The sequence below is a fragment of the Gorilla gorilla genome, chromosome X (genome assembly GCF_029281585.2).
Source record: "Gorilla gorilla gorilla isolate KB3781 chromosome X, NHGRI_mGorGor1-v2.1_pri, whole genome shotgun sequence".
NCBI classification, from domain to species: Eukaryota; Metazoa; Chordata; class Mammalia; order Primates; family Hominidae; genus Gorilla; species Gorilla gorilla.
Window position 1 is genome coordinate 141,722,267 of NC_073247.2, and position 18,593 is coordinate 141,740,859.

An 18,593-nucleotide genomic window follows, 5' to 3' on the forward strand; every position below is an offset into this window, starting at 1 on the left:
CCAGTCTATGGTCCTTTTCTAAGTGCTTTCATGTTATTCCAAATTTTTAGTAGGGACTAGTAGTTTATTCCCATTTTGCAGGTGACATGGTAAGTGGACATAGAGAGATAGTCTGAGATGGCTGAGAAGTGGGGACTGGGAGTGTTCTCCAAGTTTTCCCACTGCAGTGTAGGCTATGGGTGCTAGAGTATATCACTTTTCAAGGCATTACTTGATTAGATGGTTTTGTTTAATATTGCTGCTGTTTGAGTAGATTGTTCTGAATGGATTTTGGATGTTCCTAAACATCAGATCGACCCTGAAAGGATGGGTTCCAGCACTAATGAGGAGAGTGAAAAGGGCGTAGTATTGGTCTGGATGCTAATGCTCACAGAGGAACTCCAGGGAGATTGCAAGCCCTGGCCGCTCGGCTGAGATAACTGTCCAGCCTCCTGAGGCGACTACTTTGGGGTAACTACATTCATTTGAATGATAAACGCTCATGTGTTTAACAGGCAGTTAACATTCCTTTGTATCCAGTCTCATAAATGTTTATAGGTAAGGTTTTAGACATGGAAGTACCCAAAGAGTCTATGAAGGGGTCCATGCTAGACCTATATGCCGGCAACTACTTAGCCTTCCCACTAAATACCAGAATTAATGTATCTGGGCAAAAGATACAATATGCCTTATACGACTGATCCCTTGGGGTAGATATCAGTGGAAATTTGGATAGGAAAAAAAAAATCCAGGGGAAGTAGAAAGTGTTAGAATAGATTTTTAGTCAGGCAGAAGTTTGGGATGAACAGCAGAAAGGGCCCTTCTTTCTCCTTTAAATTGCCTGGCAGATTATTTCTAGTTGATTTTGTGTGTGCAGTAGTAGAGGAACCAACTTGGCATGAAGGGAAGCAAAGTAAAGTGTTTGGGGGCATGTCTATGGGACTTCTTTTTTTTTTTTCCAAGACAGAGCCTCGCTCTGTTGCTCAGGCTAGACTGCAGTGGCATGATCTTGGCTCACTGCAACTTCTGCCTCCCAGGTTCAAGCGATTCTCCCGCCTCAGCCTCCTGAGTAGCTGGGATTACAGGTGCCCACCACTAGGCCTGACTAATTTTTGTATTTTTAGTAGAGATGGGGTTTCACCATGTGGACCAGGATGGTCTCGAGCTCCTGACCTCAAGTTATCCACCCACCTCGGCCTCCCAAAGTGCTGGGATTACAGGCATGAGCCACCACGTCTGGCCTCTCTATGGGACTCTTGAGTTTCAGGGAATATTTGGTTAATGGTAGGGAAAGATGAGGGAATATAGATATTGGGGGTAAAGATTGAGGAGAATTTTCGAATACCCTTATATGTATTAGATCATTAAATAAGTTTATTTTTATTTTTATTTTTTGACACGGAGTCTAGCTCTGTCACCCAGGCTGGAGTGTAGTGGCCTCATCTTGGCTCACTGCAACCTTTGCCTCCCAGGTTCAAGTGATTCCCCTGCCTCAGCCTCCCGAGTAGCTGGGATTACAGGCGCACACCACCATGCCCAGCTAATTTTGTATTTTTAGTAGAGATGGGGTTTCGGCATGTTGGCCAGGCTGGTCTTGAACTCCTGACCTCTAGTGATCCACCTGCCTCTGCCTCTCAAAATGCTGGGATTACAGGCACGAGCCACTGCACCCGGCCAGAACGGTTTAAATTGGGGTAACTTCCTCATTGGGGGCAGGGGTTGTGGTATGTAATGGAGTAGGGAAAACAGGAATGTTAGTCTCCTAACACATTCTGTTGAGTACACATGGAAGAAGGCAGAGTAATCAGGAGGGCAAGCTCTGTAGTAGGAGTTCCACATCTAAAGCCGGGTGAAGTTGTCCTTGCTGGGTGTGTGTACATTTTCCTATGGAAAACAATGAGCAGATTTGCCTTCACTCTAAAAGACTTCTGGGCAGAAGTCATGGCCTTTTCCCTTTAGCCCTGAGATCTCAGTGTCAGTGGTCTCTTAGATCTCCTCAGGGGTGTCTTAGATGCTGTTTTTTCCCCAAGTGGAATGATGAGATGGCCTCTCCTTTTGCTGCTGTAAAGTTTGCCTCTGTCTTATGGGAGCTTTACCAAGAGCTCTGGGTCTCTATTGGAGGAGTAGGTCCCAAAGTTGGTTTTCTTTACTTATTAGTCATCACTGACCCAGCCCTCCTCCTTAAACTGTCTAGTGGCCACGCCTATCCTCTCGAGGACAGATTCAGGGCCAGGCTTCAAGATGAATATTTTCTGGCTCTTTCATTTTTTAAAGTCATAATTGCTTCCAGGTCACCAGGCAGTATGAACCAAAAGGAGCCTGGGGGAGCAGGACCACATTTCGTTTAACTGAGAGCTTCTTAAGCTTGGGTTTCTAGTTTACTGTCTTGATGGTAGAGTCCAAGCATGAATAAATGGGTAGGTTTCATGCTATGTGTAGAAGACCGAGTTGTGTTCCATAAGTTGAGTGTTCTGCACTTAAGGGGTCTTCAGCCACAAAGGGAACTACATGATCCTGAAGTGCTTGTCAGCTGCATGAACACCCTGATCATTTTCTTTTATTTATTTATTTTTTGAGACAGGATCTCTCTTTGTCACCCAGGCTAGAGTACGGTGGCGTGATCTTAGCTCACTGTGGGCTTGACATCCTGGTCTCGAAGGATCCCTTCTGCCACAGCCTCCTGAGTAGCTGGGACCACAGGTGTGCACCATCACACCCAGCTATTTTTTTATTTTTTATAGAGATGAGGTCTCACTATGTTGCCCAGGCTGGTCTCAAACTCCTGGGCTCAAGCAGTCCTCCTGCCTCAGCCTCCTAGAGTGCTGGGGTTATGGACATGAGCCCATGCCTGGCCTGGTCCTTTTTAAGGTTAAAAACCTCGTAAACAGTGCCTACCTCAGTCAAAAACATTTGTCAGATAGATGCTTTCTCTGTTACCTCCTTTAATGTCCTTCTCTTCCTCATATGCATGATGACAACCATGCTTTTGCTTGTAATTGTTGTGAAATCCGCATGTTTTGGCATCTTCATTTCAAAACGAAACAAAAAAATCCTATCCCATCTGTAAAATCTCCTTTGAGATTTTGGTGCTGCCTATCCTCTATTACTAACTCCCCCAGCCCTGACATAGGCTATAATTTGATGTTATTCTTCCCCTTTTGAGAACACATTCTCTCTAAACTTTTCTAAAATGTCTGTCTTCAGTGCTTCCCCACAGTGTTTCAGTTTGGCCCATGATGGTGAAATATTTCAGGTTCCCCTATTTCATTTTTTTTCCTTTTGGTTATTGCATGCGATGGGCTTTTCTTTTATGCCTATCACACCTGCCCTTGTCTTCTAGTGTGTTCTATTTGGATTTGTTTTAAAGATCTCTGCTTCATTATGGTTTCTCTTCCACTACCCGCTCGCCCTCAGCTTAGCTGCTATTTTTCACCATTTTAAAGTTATTGCGGCCAGGCGTGGTGGCTCACTCCTGTAATCCCAGTACTTTTGGAAGCCAAGGTGGGCGGATCACAAAGTCAGGAGTTCAAGACGAGCCTGGCCAACATGGTGAAACCCCGTCTCTACTAAAAATACAAAAATTAGCCGGGCATGGTGGCCCATGCCTGTAATCCCAGCTACTCAGGAGGCTGAGACAGGAGAATCGTTTGAACCCAGGAGGCGGAGGTTGCAGTGAGCCAACATCGTGCCATCGCACTCCAGCCTGGGTGACAGAGCGAGACTCCGTCTCACCAAAAAAAAAAAAAAAAAAAAGTTATTGCTCTCCCATTAGTTCCTTTTCTTTTTGGTTTCCCCTGTTCTGTAGTGTGGTGATTGTCTCTGGCTACCTACTCTTGGCTGCCCACTTGTTGGATTCATTTCCTGGGATCTTGGGTAGGCCTTTTACTTCTCTGTGCATGTGCCTCCTAAACTGAAGTTTTACATATATATGTATATATATATATATGTATTTTTTTTTTTCCCAGCCACACTTATGGCTTTGGATTGGCAGAGCATGTGCTCTCCTTTGTCCTCACCATGAGTTGGATATATCTTTTGAGTTTTTTCCCCCAAAGTAGGGATAGCTCACAGTGGTTCCTCTGCCTTCCAGGCAGTGACCAGGGTTGATTCTTGGGCCATGCAGCTGTTCATTTCTTTAACAATTACATGGTTGTGACATCTGGGAAAATCCTTTGAGGTATTTCATATCCTTGTGCCTGTGCTTCCTGGGTCATTTGGGATTACCAGGTTTCTTCCAAGTTCCTTTTTGGAACTTTGCTTTTGATGTGATGATTTCCATCAGAGAGAGGGAGGGTGGGCGGGGTGGTGGGGGGAGGTGGGAAGGGAGAACACATGAGTACCGGTGCTTCAAGCAAAAGCAAGCCAGCATACAAGTGTGTAAACCAGCAGCGCTTACCAAATGTGGCATGCCTGCAAGGCTTTTCCTTTTTGCTCACCTCTCCTGGGATACTAATTTGATTGGCTATAATATAATAAAACAAACCCCTAGGCCTACTGAATCAGAATCTCCAGGACTGAGGCCTAGGAATCTGTATTTTGAACAAGCTCCTCGGTGATTCTGGCTGGGGAAACATTGGTTGACATTGACCGTCCTGACTCCTCCCTTCTGTGAGCATTCACGCAGTCAGGAGTCTGTTCTCTAGGGCCGCTTTAGAGGTTCCCTTTGCTTTCCCTCTGGCTGGGGAAGACCAATCTTGCCTTCTTGTATAGACCATGTAGCTCAGTGTCAGTGTTCTCCTGCCTGTGTTTTATCCCTCCCCTCCTCTCCTCTCATCTGCAGAGGCTACTGTTAATTAGCAACAGTGGGCTTCAGATAGGAAGTGGCGCTCCTGGGACAAAATCATGATAGAAAATTGAGAGGCAAAGATTTAAGTGGATGCTCCATCTTGAGGATCTTGTGAAAATGGAGTTATCCAGAATCAGCGTTGCTCTCTACGTGGTCATAACATGTGTATTATATAGTAATTATTTTGATATTTTAACTCGGTTTTATTTTTTGTGGTTTTTTTTTTTTTGGCCTGAAAGCTCTTTATCTAGGTGATGTTGTATGATGTTCTGTTTCCAAATGCCAGTGTTCCCCCTCTGATTTCTGTCCCAGACCCTACATACTACTAATCCTAATCCTCTCTAAATAGAGCAATACGAAACCTGAGAGTGAAAAATCTAGTGTCACTAATACCTGCTGCCTATAGATATTTAGTAGCAACTAAAACTTGTACTTTGTGTTGAAACACATCTTTTTTTTTTTTTTTTAAGTAGGGTTTCCCTCTGTTGCCCAGGCTGGAGTGCAGTGGCGCAATCTCGGCTCACTGCGACCTCTGCCTCCCGGGCTCAAGCAGTTCTCCCACCTCAGCTTCCCAAGTAGCAGGGACCACAGGTTTGCACAGCCACACACGGCTATTTTTTTGTATTTTGTAGACATGGGGCTTTGCCATGTTGCCCAGGCTAATCTTGAACTCCTAAGCTCAAGTGATCCACCTGCCTTGGCCTCCCAAGGTGCTGGGATTACAGGCATGATTACAGTGGGATTACAGGCCACTGCTCCGGGCCTGAAATGCATTTTATGGCAAGAACAGCCCCTTCCATTGCTTGAGTCCTCTAATTCTTTTTTCCCCCCCAGACAGAGTCTTAACTCTGTCGCCTAGGCTGGAGTGCAGTGGTGCGATCTTGGCTCACTGCAACCTCTGCCTCCCGGGTTCAAGCAATTTTCCTGCATCAGCCTCCGAGTAGCTGAGATTACAGGTGCCTGCCACCACGCCTGGCTATTTTTTGTATTTTTAGTAGAGATGGGGTTTCACCATGTTGGCCAGGCTGGTCTCGAACTCCTGACCTCAGGTGATCCACCCGTCTCGGCCTCCCAAAGTGCTGGGATTACAGGTGTGAGCCACCATGCCTGGCCGAGTCCTCTAATGCTTAGTAGAGAGAAAAGATGAAATGAGTACCTGGGGTATCAGCCAATAGGCTGAGCTGGTTTTGTTTTTGTTTTTGTTTTAGACAGGATTTTGCTGTCGCCCAGGCTGGAATGCAGTGGCACAATCTCAGCTCACTGCAGCCTTGACCTCCTAGGCTCAGGTGATCCTCCCACCTCAGCCTCCCAAGTAGCTGGGACTACAGGCACCCACCACCATGCCTGGCTAATTTTTTGTAGAGATGGGGTTTCGCCATGTTGCCCAGGCTGGTCTTGAACTCCTGGACTCAAGCAATCCTCCCAGCTCAACCTCCCAAAGTTCTGGGATTACAGGTGTGAGCCACTGTGCCCAACCAGTGTTGTTGGTTAAAATGGGGATATTCCAAGGTATTCTGAGAAACAGTCAAAACTTGATTAACCAGGATGTTCAGGGAACGGGGTCCTTGTTAAAAATATTTCTAAAATTATGCTAACCCACATAACTGTCTTCATAATGTTAAAAGATAATTGTCAGAAAAAAGGTAAAAAATCATGACTCTTGTACAGATACAAAAATGAACACGTGTTAAAGATTTTATTTTACTCATTAATCAACAAGAGAACCAGACAGATGTTATAGCTGGTTCAAACAAAAAGTCAAAAAGCACAAATTTATATGGAGTAAAGGAATTAAATTGCAAATGGAGGCAAAAGTAGTTTTTCTACAGTGGGGAGGAAAGACAATCCAAACTCAATGGGACAAGACAGACTTCGCATATACATCAGTTACCTGCAATTACAGAGATGCAAAATAGCTTGAAGACAATAACCTGAGCTAAAATCAGATAGCCCAGAAGGTTATGCTATAGACAGTGCATAGTTTTTTCATTGGAGTACAAAGGTTTTTCTGTAGTAAGCAAACATGGTGGATGCTTTGTGTGTGTGTGTGTGTGTGTGTGTGTCGGGGGGTGGCTGTTGATTTTGCTTCTCGTGATTTCTCAGGGCCGTCACTTCAGTTCTTATCCAGAATTCAGTCCATATAACATGCATTTACTGAGTAGTTACTATACGTAAGGTGTCGTGGAGGAAACAAAGACAAAAAAGGATGCTTTTTTTTTTCTTTTTCTTTTTTTGTTTTTGAGATGGATTTCCACTCTTGTTGCCCAGGCTGGAGTGCAATGGTGCGATCTCGGCTCACCTCAACCTCCGCCTCCCAGGTTCAAGTGATTCTCCTGCCTCAGCCTCCCAAGTAGCTGGGATTATAGGCATGTGCCACCATGCCTGGCTAATTTGGTATTTTAATAGAAATGGGGTTTCCCCATGTTGGCTATACTGATCTCAAACTCCTGACCTCAGGTGATCTGCCCACCTCGGCCTCCCAAAGTGCTGGGATTACAGGTGTGAGCCACCGTGGCTGGCCAAGGATGCTATTTCTTACCTTAGGTAGCTGATTGGTGGGGGAGACAAACATGCCTTGTCCCCAACTAACCAAGCTAGAGAGGAGAATAAGAACCAGTGCTGTGGAAGAGGTAGGGAGTAAATACTTGAGGATAACCAGAGAGGGAGGGGTTAACTGAACTCGGGCTGGGGCTAGGGGGATGACATGATGACATTTAAGCTGAGTCTTGAGAGAAGACAGGGAGAGGAAGAGGGGGAAGCAGGAGAGGCCATTTCAGGGTGAGGAGGCAGAAGAGTCCTGAAACTGGATGGTGTGTTTAGGAAGGGTTGGGAGCTGGGGGTGGTGAGAGTGGTGGGGAAATGGCAGGATGTGGTGGAAGAGGAGGCTGGAGAGGAGGTTTGAGGCCAGGTCATGAGGGCCCTGAAGGCAGTGCTGAGAATGGCTGGCTGGGTGCTAGAGGCTGGGGAAAGCTATTGAAAGCTTTTGAGGAGGGAAGGAGTGACATGATCGAACTGGTGCTTTAGAAGATGAATTGATTGTAGAATCAAGAAATTGAAGGCAGAGGGAGCAGTTAAGAGGTGATTATAATATTCTGGGTGAGAGCTGATGAGGGCCTGCACCAGGGTAGTGGCAAGAAGGGTAGAAGGCAAGGCTGGAGATAGCATTATTACGGCCTGACTTCTGATCGAATATGGGCGGCAGGGGAGAGAAGGAGTTGAAGACGACAAGGCGGAAATTTCCAGGCTAGGGGACAGTAGTGCCGTTAAGCAAGCTAGGAAACACGCTGCGTACTGGGCATAGGGGGTGGGGAGCAGGTTTATGAGAACAGATAATGAGTATGGTTTGAGACACATTGAGTTTGAGGGGCTTGGTGGTCATCCAATTAACAGCAAGTTGCTGGCAGCTGGAAATTCTGGTCTGGGCCTAAGGAGAGAAGTCAAGGCTAGAGATACAGATTTGGGAGTCATCAGCGCATCAAGGGGCGAGCTGAAACTGTGGAAGCTCATGAGCTGAGAGAGAAGGTGGGGCAGGGCTGACAACTGGCACAGAGGGAGAGAGATGGGTGGGGGAAGCCAGAGAGAGCCAGCAAAAGGCAGACTAGGAGGAAAAGAGACAGAGGGAGACCGGGGAGGGACCGGAAGAGGGAGACTGAAGGCCAAAGAGTAGAGGGGAGGGGGAGGCACAGGGGAGGGAGAAGGGGAAGGAGGGGGAGAGGGAGGAGAGAATGAACGGGAGACTGAGGGAAATGGGGAAGGTGAGATAAGCAAGAAAAAGACGGAAGGAGAGAGGTGGGAACGGGGAGAAAGTTGGAGGAGAGGGGATTGTGTGTGTGTGTGAGAGAGAGGAGAAAGGGAGAAAGGCAAGAGGTGAACAGCTGGGAGAATAATAGGGGAGAGAAAGGTGAGGAGGAGGAAGAGTAAAGAGAGAGAGATGGGTAGGGGGATGAGGAGAAAGAGGGAAGAAGCCTTGAAAGATAGGAAGGGGAGGAAATGGGAGAGGGTGGCAGAGGTGAAGAGAGACAGAGATCAAGGGAAAGGCCAGGCCCCAGTGAATGCCCAAGTCTTTGGGGTGGGCAGTGGAAGAGAAGGGCCCCGGAGAAGCCATCAGGCAGTGGATCAGGAAAGACAAGAGAAGGGAGAGAATAAAGAGGGCAACGTATCCCACTCTGCAGAGATGAGGAGGAGGATGAAGCCCAGGCAGGGTGGATGCCTCTCTCCTCTCTTCTCCTACCACCTCCACACTGGTCTCCTGGCTCTCCCTTGATCTTTGTGGGCAACCTCCTGCCTTAGGACTTTCTCATGCACTGTTCCCTCAGCCTGGAATGCTTTTCTCCCAAATATCCACGTGGCTACTCCTTTAACTCATTCCTATGGTTTAAATGTCTCCTTTACAGCAAGGCCTACCCTGTTCACCCTATTTCAGATAGTAGCCCTCCCCACCTAGACTGTGCCCTTGCCCCTTAGTCTGTGTTGTATTATCTCCTCCTCCTCCTCCTTCTTTTTTTTTTTTTTTTTTTTTTTTTTTGAGACAGAGTTTCACTCTTGTTGCCCAGGTTGGAGTGCAATGGCATGGTATCAGCTCGCCGCAACCTCTGCCTCCTGGGTTCAAGCAATTCTCCTGCCTTAGCCTCCTGAGTATCTGGGATTACAGGCATGCGCTACCACGGTGGCTAATTTTGTGTTTTTAGTAGAGACAGGGTTTCTCCATGTTGGTCAGGCTGGTCTCAGACTCCTGACCTCAGGTGATCCACCTGCCTTGGCCTCCCAAAGTGCTGGGATTACAGGCATGAGCCACTGCACCTGGCCTGTTGTACTATCTTCTAACATGCCGTGACATAAAACTATTTAACATGCTATGACATAGAAGTATTCAACATGTTTATTGTCCATGTCATCCCCCTGGGATGTAAGCTCCACACGGGCAGGCATTTTGTTCTGTTTCGTTAATCGTTGAATCCTCAGTACCTAGGATGGTGCTGGCTCATAGTAGGAATGCAATAAATTGTGATACTGTGTTGAATGTGGACAATCTCTGAAAATTGAAAAATGGATACATGAAACAAATCCCTCATACAACTATATCTTATTGTGATTTACTTTGGAAAGTGGAGAACAGCATTCAATTCTGATCACTGTAGGGTTCTGTTCAGTTGAACTTCAATGAATAAGGATTTTAGCTAATAAGCTAACTCAAGAGCTTAAGGGTCTCAAGACAAGCTCATTGGATAAAGCTTTTTCTTGGTGCCTCATTTTTTCTAGAAGGTAAATTAACTGTGCCCTGCTTGTCAAAGCGAGAGAGGGACATTGGCTGGTGAAGAGAGTGGTGGAACATGGAGATAACAGACTGACAGGAAGGGACAAGGACAGAAATGTGTGGTTCTTTTTTTTTTTTTTTGAGACAGAGTCTTGCTCTGTGGCCCAGGCTGGAGTGCACTGGCATGATCTCAGCTCACTGCAACCTCTGCCTCTTGGGTTCAAGCGATTCTTGTGCCTCAACCTCCCGAGTAGCTGGGATTACAGGTGCACACCACCACGCCAGGCTAATTTTTTTATTTTTAGTAGAAACGGGGTTTCACCATGTTGTCCAGGCTGGTCTCGAGCTCCTGACCTCAGGTGATCCACCCGCCTCGGCCTCCCAAAATGTTGGGATTACAGGCGTGAGCCACCGCGCCCTGCCGAAACACGTAGTTCTGGATGGAACGTTGTTTTCTGTTTGTTTGCTTGTTGGTGGTCAGCATGCAAGGAGTACTGCACCTGATTTGGAGGGAGCTTGAAACCAGGTTAGATACGTGTGTTATGTCCAACTCGAAGTCAATGGAGTATTTTTGAAGGACTTACGAAAAAAAGCATGTGCTTCCTCTGAAGAGTGTAAATTGGCTTCGTCACTCAAATACTTAAGTACCCATGGATTAGAGAGTAGACGAGAAAAAGGTCACCAGTAGTGTTTTGGTGCACCATTCATATATGGGTATGACTCTCTAATTGTAGTCGGTTAGGCTAAATGTGTGTAGAAATATATACTGTCATCTCATTTGTCTGAAATAGATTGAATTTCCTCTAACACTCAAGCATATCTGTCTTTTAAGATAATTTAAAACTCACTCTAGGTGATTAACAATGTCCTCATCTCCATCCTGAAACCTATGGATTCCTAGAAAGCTGGTGCTCCCTCTTCCCGGTTTAGACCTTAATTTTCCATAGCAGGCTGGCTGCTTTAACATTCTGATGCTGTAATTACCTTTATTGAAACATTGCTGTGTAAAAGGTGATTGAAGCAGCTGTCCCTGTTACGAGTTTTGATTTTCTGGAATTCTTTTCCCCAGGGGGAGTGGCCACAGCAGGTCCTATCTGGTGGTGAGTGGCTGTCATGATCTCTACAGCACCGCTCTACAGCGGCGTGCACAACTGGACCAGTTCTGACCGGATTCGCATGTGTGGCATCAACGAGGAGAGGTGAGGAGGCCAGGAAGGTGGCCGCTGCTGGCCTCCAGTGAGCAGTACCTCGTCACCAGAGGGATAGCTGCATACAATAGGGCCTGGGGAGGGACCCTGGGGAGGAGAAGACTCTTAGTTGTTTCTAATTTTCCTGTGGTGGGATGGGGATGGGGCTGTGTGAGTGGCCTGATCTGCCATGCTATCTCTTTTCAGATGAAGGTGAGGAGGCCAAAAAAATGACCTTTTGCCAGCTAGTACTTGTCTACTCATTAACAACTGTCAGACTGTGGAGTAAGGGGAAGCTCAGGCAATGGCAATTTTTTTTTTTTTTTTTTTTTTTTTGAGACAGAGCCTCGCTTTGTCATGCAGGCTGGAGGGCAGTGGCACAATCTTGGCCCACTGCAACCTCCGCCTCCTGGGCTCAAGTGATTCTCCCACCTCAGCCCCACCAGTAGCTGGGACCACATGCAAGCAACACCACACCCGGCTAATTTTTTTTTTTTTTGTAGTTTTTTAGAGACGGGGGTTTCGCCATGTGGCCCGGGCTGGTCTTGAACCCCTGAGCTCAAGTGATCTGCCTGCCTCAGCCTCCCCAAATGCTGGGATTACAGGTGTGAGCCATTACCCATGCCTGGCCAGCGATTGCAGTTTTTATTTGCTGCATCAAAGTTTGGTGCTCAAGGATATGTGTAAGGTATTTTCAGTCTTTGATCTAGGTCTGGAAGAAAGATGGTTTTATTGTTCAGATTTCTACTGGGAACTGGCAGTGGGCATTCTGGTGGTCAGCGCTTTCTCACCTCATGAAGCTAATTCTGATTTGAAGTGAGATCCTTATGAAATATCAAAGGAAGTTGAGACCGCCTAGCATAGTCTTGAGAGTTGGTGACACCTGCCTCACGTGTGTGTTTTCAGTTATCTGTTCCCCAGAATATTTGGTTGACCAAGATGTGCCATTGCCTGATCATGCCCCATACCCAAAGCACTCAAAATGGCCTTCAGAATTTATATTTGGCTTTCATAACCCTTGGTCAAAGAGCTGTGTGTGATGGCTGCAGTGCCTCTCTCATTTTTTTTTTTTTTTTGAGGTGGAGTCTCACTGTGTCGCCGAGGCTGGAGTGCAGTGGCGCGATCTCGGCTCACTGCAAGCTCTGCCTCCCGGGTTCACGCCATTCTCCTGCCTCAGCCTCCCGAGTAGCTGGGACTGCAGGTGCCGCCACCAAGCCCGGCTAATTTTTTGTATTTTTAGTAGAGATGGGGTTTCACCATGTTAGCCAGGATGGTCTCAATCTCCTGACCTCGTGATCCGCCCGCCTCGGCCTCCCAAAGTGCTGGGATTACAGGCGTGAGCCACCGCGTCTGGCCGTTTTTATTTTTTATTTATTGATTTATTTATTTTGAGACAGAGTCTGGGGCTACAGGCATATGCTACCACACCTGGCCAATTTTTGTGTTTTTAGTAGAGATGGAGTTTTACTATGTTGGCCAGGCTGGTCTCGAACTCCTGACCTCATGATCCACTCACCTCGGCCTCCCAAAGTGCTGGGATTACAGGTGTGAGCCACTGCACTCGGCCGCCTCTCTCATTTTTAGAGAAGGCACTGCTCCTTCGTGTTTGCTGGTGTTTTTTTGTTGTTTCAATCCATTGACTGTTTAAATTCAAATATACATCAGATAAATCACCAAGACACAGAACAATATGGCTTTCCCTGGGATTCAAGATCTGACGTTTCTTGGGTAAATCTTAGAAATGTGTGTGTGCATATAGGGGAGTATTGGTAATTTGAAGGGAAAAGGAATGGAAGTCTTTGTGTTTATCTACTTTGTTCTTCTGTTCCTAACTGGAGAAGTATATACTTGTCTGAGGTCAAGGTTAGCAGAATAGACCTTTTTATTTTCTTAAGCCATTAGTGCCTGATAGCTTAATGTTCTCTGTACTGAGGAACAAGTTAGAGATGGGCTTAAAAGGAATTTAATTTTAGGATACAAAGAGTCAAGACCATGGAAAATGAGATGAAATTCTCAGGTGCTCAGGAAGAAAAGTGTTTTCCTTTACATATGAAGCATGTCCTCAGATGATCACTAAGAGATGATCTAGGGAAAGGCAGGGTGATGATAATGATTTGCGTAAGTATTCATTGGCAGGTCGTGTTGACCTAGTTATAAGTAGTTGAGACTTTGATGCAGAAATCTGGACTAGAGCCTTCAAAAGACCAGCGGGGCCGGGTGCTGTGGCTTATGCCTGTAATCCCAGCACTTTGGGAGGCCGAGGCGGGTGGATCACCTGAGGTCAGGAGTTCAAGACCAGCCTGGCCAACATGGCGAAACCCCGTCTCTACTAAAAATACAAAAAAATTAGCCAGGCATGGTGGTGTATGCCTGTAATCCCAGCTACTGGGGAGACTGAGGCAAGACAATCACTTGAACCCGAGAGGTGGAGGTTGCAGTGAGCCGAGATTGCACCACTGCACTCCAACCGGGGTGACAGAGCAGGGCTCTGTCTCAAAAACAATAAAATTAAATAATAATAATAAAAGAGGCCAATAGACAAGTTACCTTAGTTCACCACCTACTGTAAATCCCTGCCAAGAAAGGAGCAGGAAGTAGGCTCAAAATCTGATTTTCCCTCCATCTTGTTTTTTGTTTTTGAGATGGAGTCTTGCTCTGTTGCTCAGGCTGGAGTGTAGTGGCACGATCTCGGCTCACTGCAACCTCCGCTGCCTGGGTTCAAGTGATTCTCGTGCATCAGCCTCCTGAGTAACTAGGATTACAGGTGTGCACCACCATGCCTAGCTAATTTTTGTATTTTTAGTAGAGACAGGGTTTCACCATGTCACCCAGGCTGGTCTCAAACTCCTGATCTCAGTCTGTCTGCCTTGGCCTCCAAAAGTGCTGGGATTACAGGTGTGAGCCACTGCACCGAGCCAGATTTTCCCTCCTTCTAAACCTGTGCCTAGTGCTTAAGAGGACTTTTTTTTTTTTTTTGAGACAGAGTTTAGCTCTTGTTGCCCAGGCTGGAGTGCAATGGTGAGATCTGAGCTCACCGCAACCTCCACCTCCCGGGTTCAAACGATTCTCCTGCCTCAGCCTCCCGAGTAGCTGGGATTACAGGCATGCGCCACCACACCCGGCTAATTTTGTATTTTTAGTAGAGACGGGTTTTCTCCATGTTGGTCATGCTGGTCTTGAACTCCCGACCTCTGGTGATCCACCTGCCTCAGCCTCCCAAAGTGTTGAGATTACAGATGTGAGCCACCACGCCCGGCCTAAGATGACCTTTTAAGTGTTGTCACTTTTGATCTCATCCACCCTTTATTGTCACCTTCTTGCTACAGTCTAGGCCGCTACAGCCTAGACCATGCTATCACTGGTTTCCAAAATGTAATCTCACCTTATTTAAAAATCATTTTCCTTGGCCCTTTACAACTTGTAGAATTTAGGAATTTGGGGTACAAAGCTGTGCCTGGGGTTCAACTCTTAAAGTGATGTTTTAGAGGCCTGCCAGCTTTGGCAGCTGCAATTGAGGACTGCAGAACAGGAGGCATGGGCTTGCGGCTGGCCCCAGGTGGCCGTCTCTAGGCAAACCTACAGCTAAATGTGTCTGCTTGCCTGCTTGCATCCCTTCTAGGATTAATTCATGCCTTCATTCAACAAACATTTATTCAACATAATGAGAGCAAACCAGTAGTTCTAGTACATTGGTGGTGAGTGCCCTAGAATTGCATGTCCGGGTCCAGTGGGAGTCCAGATGCAAGACTGACAAACCTCCTGGTGGGAGAATAAGGAAAGGCTTCCCAGAGGCAGTGGCATTTGAGCCCGGGCTTGAGGAATGAGTAGGAGTTTGAGGTGACAGCTGGTATTTTCCTGAGACAATAAGAGCACAGTGTGGCTGGGCACGGTGACTCATGCCTATAATCCCAGCACTTTGGGAGGCCGAGGCAGGTGGATCACCTGAGGTCGGGAGTTCGAGACCAGCCTGACCAACACGGAGAAACCCCGTCTCTACTAAAAACACAAAAATTAGCTGGGCGTGGTGGCGCATGCCTGGAATCCCAGCTACTCGGGAGGCTCAGGCATGAGCCCGGAAGGCAGAGGTTGCAGTGAGCTGAGATCGCACCATTGCACTCCTCCAGCCTGGGCAACAAGAGAGAAACTCTGTCTAAAAGAAAGAAAGAAAAAAAAAAAGCACAGTGTGTTTGGGGAAGGTCCAAGTTGGAATGAAGGCAATCTTGGGGTACTGTGGGACTCGAACCAGGGAAAGTCTCCCAGGACTGGAAGGTAAGGAGCCTGGTGTGTGCTGGGTGGTATATTTCTCTTACGGGTAGTCTGGGCCCAGCAGGAACTGAAGAGGGTCCAGTTTGACAGTGGTGCTAGCCCTTAATAATTAGGGAAACGGCCCAGAGGGGTCATGGCCATTTCTGGTTTAAGTTCCACAAAGCCTTGAACATAACAGCTCTGCCTCCTCTGTGGTGGGAAGAAACAGCAGGATTGATTTTCAGTCCTGACTGAAGCCTGCTATGACCTCTGTTCCCTCCTGCCACCCGCCTCCGCCAGCTGCACCCTCATAACCTTGCCTGGTTGACCCAGCTCTTCCCGGGCCCCCTCCCCTGCAAGTTACTCCTGTCCCAGGCTCTTCTCTCAATGGAGCAAGTTAATGTTTGCTTAGCTCTGCCCACCCCTCTTCTCAGAGGATTTGAAACACGGCTGCATGACATTTTGCAGCACCTTTGGGGCTGGACTCAGGTGTGGTTATGGCTGGAGTGGCCAGGACTGCTGTTGCTTGGCCTGGTTCTGTGGTTCTCTGGCAGCTGCCTTCGACGGCAGGGATTCTGCTTTCGAGGTGTGATTTCAGGCAGGGTGGGAGCTTGCAAGGGGGGAATGAGGATGCAGCCCACTCCCTTTTGTATGGCCAGGAGGGGAAAGAATGTAAATAAATAGCACCTTCCCGTGTGGGGTTGCTTGGGGGAAGTGCTGCTTGATTCCCCTTGAGTACTCCCCCTAAAACCGTCCCTGGCAAGTCTGGTGGGAACACGCTTCCCCCTGGCCCAAGGCTGGGCATACGTCTCGCTTTTGTGGTCTCTTAGGAGTTGATGTGAAAGTATGTTTTCCCTTTCCTTCAGGCCCTCCCTCCCTCCCCTTCCCCGAGACCACCCTGACTGCATCTAAAGCCCTTGCCTCTCCTTACAGTCATTTCTGTTTGTCACCAACAGTCACTTCCAGCAGTGGAGCCCTCCCACTTCTGCCAGTCCAACTGCCTTTTAAAGGGAACAAGCCTTTCCCCCTCGGTTAGCCCCTTCTGGATCCCTGAAAAGATGGGGAGAGGCCCGTGGTGATCCCCCTTGCCTTTTTTGCTTCTCTTGCCCCAGGTACAATTTTGGAGTCCCTGTTTCAGTGGGAGGGAGGAAGTTAGCAGGGCCCTCCCCCTTCTTGTTGGGGTTGGCTCCAGCACCCTGACTGCCCTTTGGCTAGGGTGACTGGGGAGGCGGGAGCTGGCTTCTTCAGGGCTGTCTTCAGGAGCTTGGGGTGAGCCTCTAAAGAAGGGAGGCAAAAATTAGCCAGGCGTGGTGGAGCATGCCTATAATTCTGGCTACGCAGGAGGCTGAGGCAGGAGAATTGCCTGATTCCAGGAGGGGGAGGTCGCAGTGAGCCGAGATCGAGATCGTGCCACTGCACTCCAGCCTGGGTGACAGAGCGAGATGCGAGATTCAATCTAAAAAAAAAAAAAAAAAAAAAGGGAAAAAAGGAAAGAAAGAAGGGAGGTCACCTCAGGCACAGTTTATTTCCCCAGGGGCACACAGAGCAGTCCTGTGCCTTGCCCACCCAGGAAACACACTGCAGCGTCTATGTTGGGGTTTTATTCTTTAATCTAAACCTCCTCCTTGGTCACTCCCACCCACAGCTCCCAAGGGCAGGGGGCAATAGTTTTGTTGTTGTTGTTGTTGTTGTTGTTTTGAGACAGGGTCTCACTCTGTTGCCCAGGTTGAAGTGCAGTGGTGGGATCTCGGCTCACTGCAACCTCTGCCTCCCAGACTCAAGCGATTCTCCTGCCTCAGCCTCCTAAGTAGCTGGGATTACAGGTGCCTGCCACCACGCCCGGCTAATTTTTGTATTTTTTAGTAGATATGGAGTTGTACCATGATGGCCAGGCTGATATCGAACTCCTGACCTCAGTGATGCACCCACCTCAGCTGGCCTCCCAAAGTGCTGGGATTACAGGTGTGAGCCACCATGCCTGGCCTAATAGTTCTTGCTGTACTTAAAATACCAGACTTTCAGTGGGTAACTTCACCCTTCCAGTCTGATGCCACCCCCTCCCTTTTTTTTTTTTTTTTTTTTTTTTGGTCAGGATGTACAATTTTCTATGATGCTTACCTGAAATTTGGAGAAGACTTTAAGCAGGGGGAGATGCATTTGAGTTTTCCTCCTTTGGGACCCAGCTCTCTGGCCTTGAGCCCTTTTCTCTAGGGCATATTAACCTGAATTTGGGGTCTGAGGCTTTTCGGACAGGAGAGAACAAAGTGGTGCTGGGAGACTGATGAGGGGGCGGGGAGGGGTGCTGGCAGGAGATAGGATGTAGGCAAGGATAGAAGGAGGGTAGAAGGGAGGGTGTTGCCTAGAACTCTAGAAAAAAGGGGGCAGTGTCTCCTGGAGGGAAAAAAGTAGTATTCTTAAAATGCCTCTCAGCACCCAGTGACCTGGTGGCCTCCAAGTGGTATCATTACCAGCGCTAATAAACATGTCTCTGCTCTAGGCAAGACAGGAGGTGAATAGGTGACGATTCAGATTTAGACCTGAAAACACAACAGGGGTTTATTTGTTTTAGAAGAGGATTACCCATATGACACTTTCAGCCAGCTGCCCTTAGAGACTTAAAATAAGATTGTATTTAAAAGAAAAATGGGTTTTGCATGCCTTTTGAGGCATTCAGTGGTTCTCATGTCTCCCCTTTGAGCAATGCCCTGTACATCCTGGATGGTCATTTTGGCAGGTAAGCTCCAGGGAAAAGGTAAAAGTGCTAGGGTGTCCACACTCCTGGCAAGAGCCCTAGAAAACAGGGTAAACAGTCCAAAGAGGGGGGTCTAGTCAGACTGGGCTCTGGTAGGGACTTGCAAAGCTAGGTGTGGCGCCTCCGCTTTGTAACCAAGAACCCCCAGTTCCTTGTAATCCCCCTCACAAGTTACTACAGGAAGTGAGATAGGAAGGTTTTATGGGGACCCAGGCAGGCAGGAGGCATTCTGGGGAAGGTGGTGTTGGCTCAAATCCTGGGCCTCATGTCCCTTCTCTGGTTGTATCTTCCATGCTAGAAGAGCACCTCTTTCTGATGAGGAGTCAACGACAGGCGACTGCCAGCACTTTGGATCTCAGGAGTTTTGTGTCAGCAGCAGTTTTTCCAAGG

General features: G+C 47.6%; 1 protein-coding gene across 5 annotated transcripts in view; it reads left to right on the forward strand.

Annotated features, from left to right (window-relative positions):
- The window catches only part of BCORL1 (BCL6 corepressor like 1), a 76,984-nt gene that overhangs the window by 13,097 nt on the left and 45,294 nt on the right, over positions 1-18,593 (forward strand). For 4 of the 5 annotated variants that reach the window (XM_055375587.2, XM_055375586.2, XM_019019771.4 and 1 more), the window contains 2 exons: positions 11,089-11,218; positions 18,502-18,592. In XM_055375587.2, coding sequence (XP_055231562.1) covers positions 11,133-11,218; positions 18,502-18,592 — 177 coding nt within the window. In that variant the 5' untranslated portion in view covers positions 11,089-11,132. Of the gene's footprint in view, positions 1-11,088; positions 11,219-16,407; positions 16,564-18,501; position 18,593 lie in introns of those variants that run through there. The other variant, XM_063703274.1, reaches the window with a different exon arrangement.